The sequence below is a fragment of the Rasamsonia emersonii genome (assembly GCF_000968595.1).
Source record: "Rasamsonia emersonii CBS 393.64 chromosome Unknown ctg1118621761008, whole genome shotgun sequence".
Taxonomy (NCBI): Eukaryota; Fungi; Ascomycota; class Eurotiomycetes; order Eurotiales; family Trichocomaceae; genus Rasamsonia; species Rasamsonia emersonii.
The window spans coordinates 1-1,030 of record NW_013562651.1 but is presented as its reverse complement, the minus strand read 5'-3'; the positions used below and the strand labels follow the sequence as shown (position 1 = coordinate 1,030).

The 1,030-nt window shown below is 40.7% G+C and overlaps 2 protein-coding genes across 2 annotated transcripts; one reads left to right on the top strand and one right to left on the bottom strand.

Annotated features, from left to right (window-relative positions):
* Positions 1–185: 185 nt before the first annotated feature.
* Positions 186–473, top strand: T310_9214 (uncharacterized protein; the record flags this gene model as incomplete). The annotated part of the gene is made up of 1 exon (XM_013468310.1): positions 186–473. A coding segment is annotated over one exon (288 nt), but the record flags the coding sequence as incomplete, so codon positions are not given.
* A 143-nt stretch (positions 474–616) lies between these two features.
* On the bottom strand, positions 617–1,030 carry T310_9213 (uncharacterized protein; the record flags this gene model as incomplete). Its single annotated transcript, XM_013468309.1, has 1 exon — positions 617–1,030. A coding segment is annotated over one exon (414 nt), but the record flags the coding sequence as incomplete, so codon positions are not given.

Genomic DNA, 1,030 nt, shown 5'->3' with positions numbered 1-1,030 from the left:
ATTTTCTAGTTCTTTTCTTCTTTTCCTTCTTTTATTATTTTTTTTCTATCTTTTTTTTATTATTTATTCCATTCTCGATTGATACCCTACTTTTCTCACCGACCAATTCATCTGTTCTTCGCGTCCTTGGCTCTGTTGCTGTTACTTCGCGCGTGGTCCGCGGAGGCTTTGCGCATTGATAATGATGCCCACGATGCTTCTACATCAACAGGAAATGCTCTTCTGCGAATGATGCCAGTTTGTTGACTTTTTTTTTTGTATTTATTATTTTTTCTTCGTGTGTGTCTGATTTTTCCTTTGTTCTTTTTTTCTTTTTTTTCCCTTTTTGTAACCTACCACCTTTGTCTCCGGGTCAGAGGTGTACCTTTCGCTTCTTTTTCGTTTACACTGGTATTTTTCGCGTTATTTTAGGTAGCTATTGCTGCTACTGCTGCACCTTCCAGCTTTTTTATTTTCTTTTTTGGTTAATTTAGGCTGGTAGTGAATATATACAGGCAGGAAAGGAAAGGAAAGGAAAGAACCTGCTATAAAGCGTCTCCCATTTTTTGTTCCCGGACTGAATACTCGTAGAGTCGTAGATGAAGTGTCTTTCAGTCAATAACTCTCATATTATCCCTCATTGCTGGACGTTCTGAAGCAGCCTCAACACTTCATTGTGTTTACGTCTTCCCCAGTCTGCCGGCATAAGTCCATCTTCATCCCTAGAATAGGGGTCGACACGGTTGGTGTCAAGCAACAGCTTGACTATATCTGTATGCCCATGCTCTGCTGCATATGAAAGTGGTGTCCGACCCCAACAATTCTTGTGATCTGGATTAACACAGTTGGTATTAAGAAGCAGCTTAACAATAGCTGTATGCCCGTGCCATGCTGCAGATAAAAGTGGTGTGAAACGATTATCATCCCTGTGATCTGGATCAACATGGTTGGTATCAAGCAGCAGCTTGACTATAGTTGTATCCCCACGCTCTGCTGCATATAAGAGTGGTGTTGAACCAAAAAAATCCTTGTGATCTGGATTAACATGGTT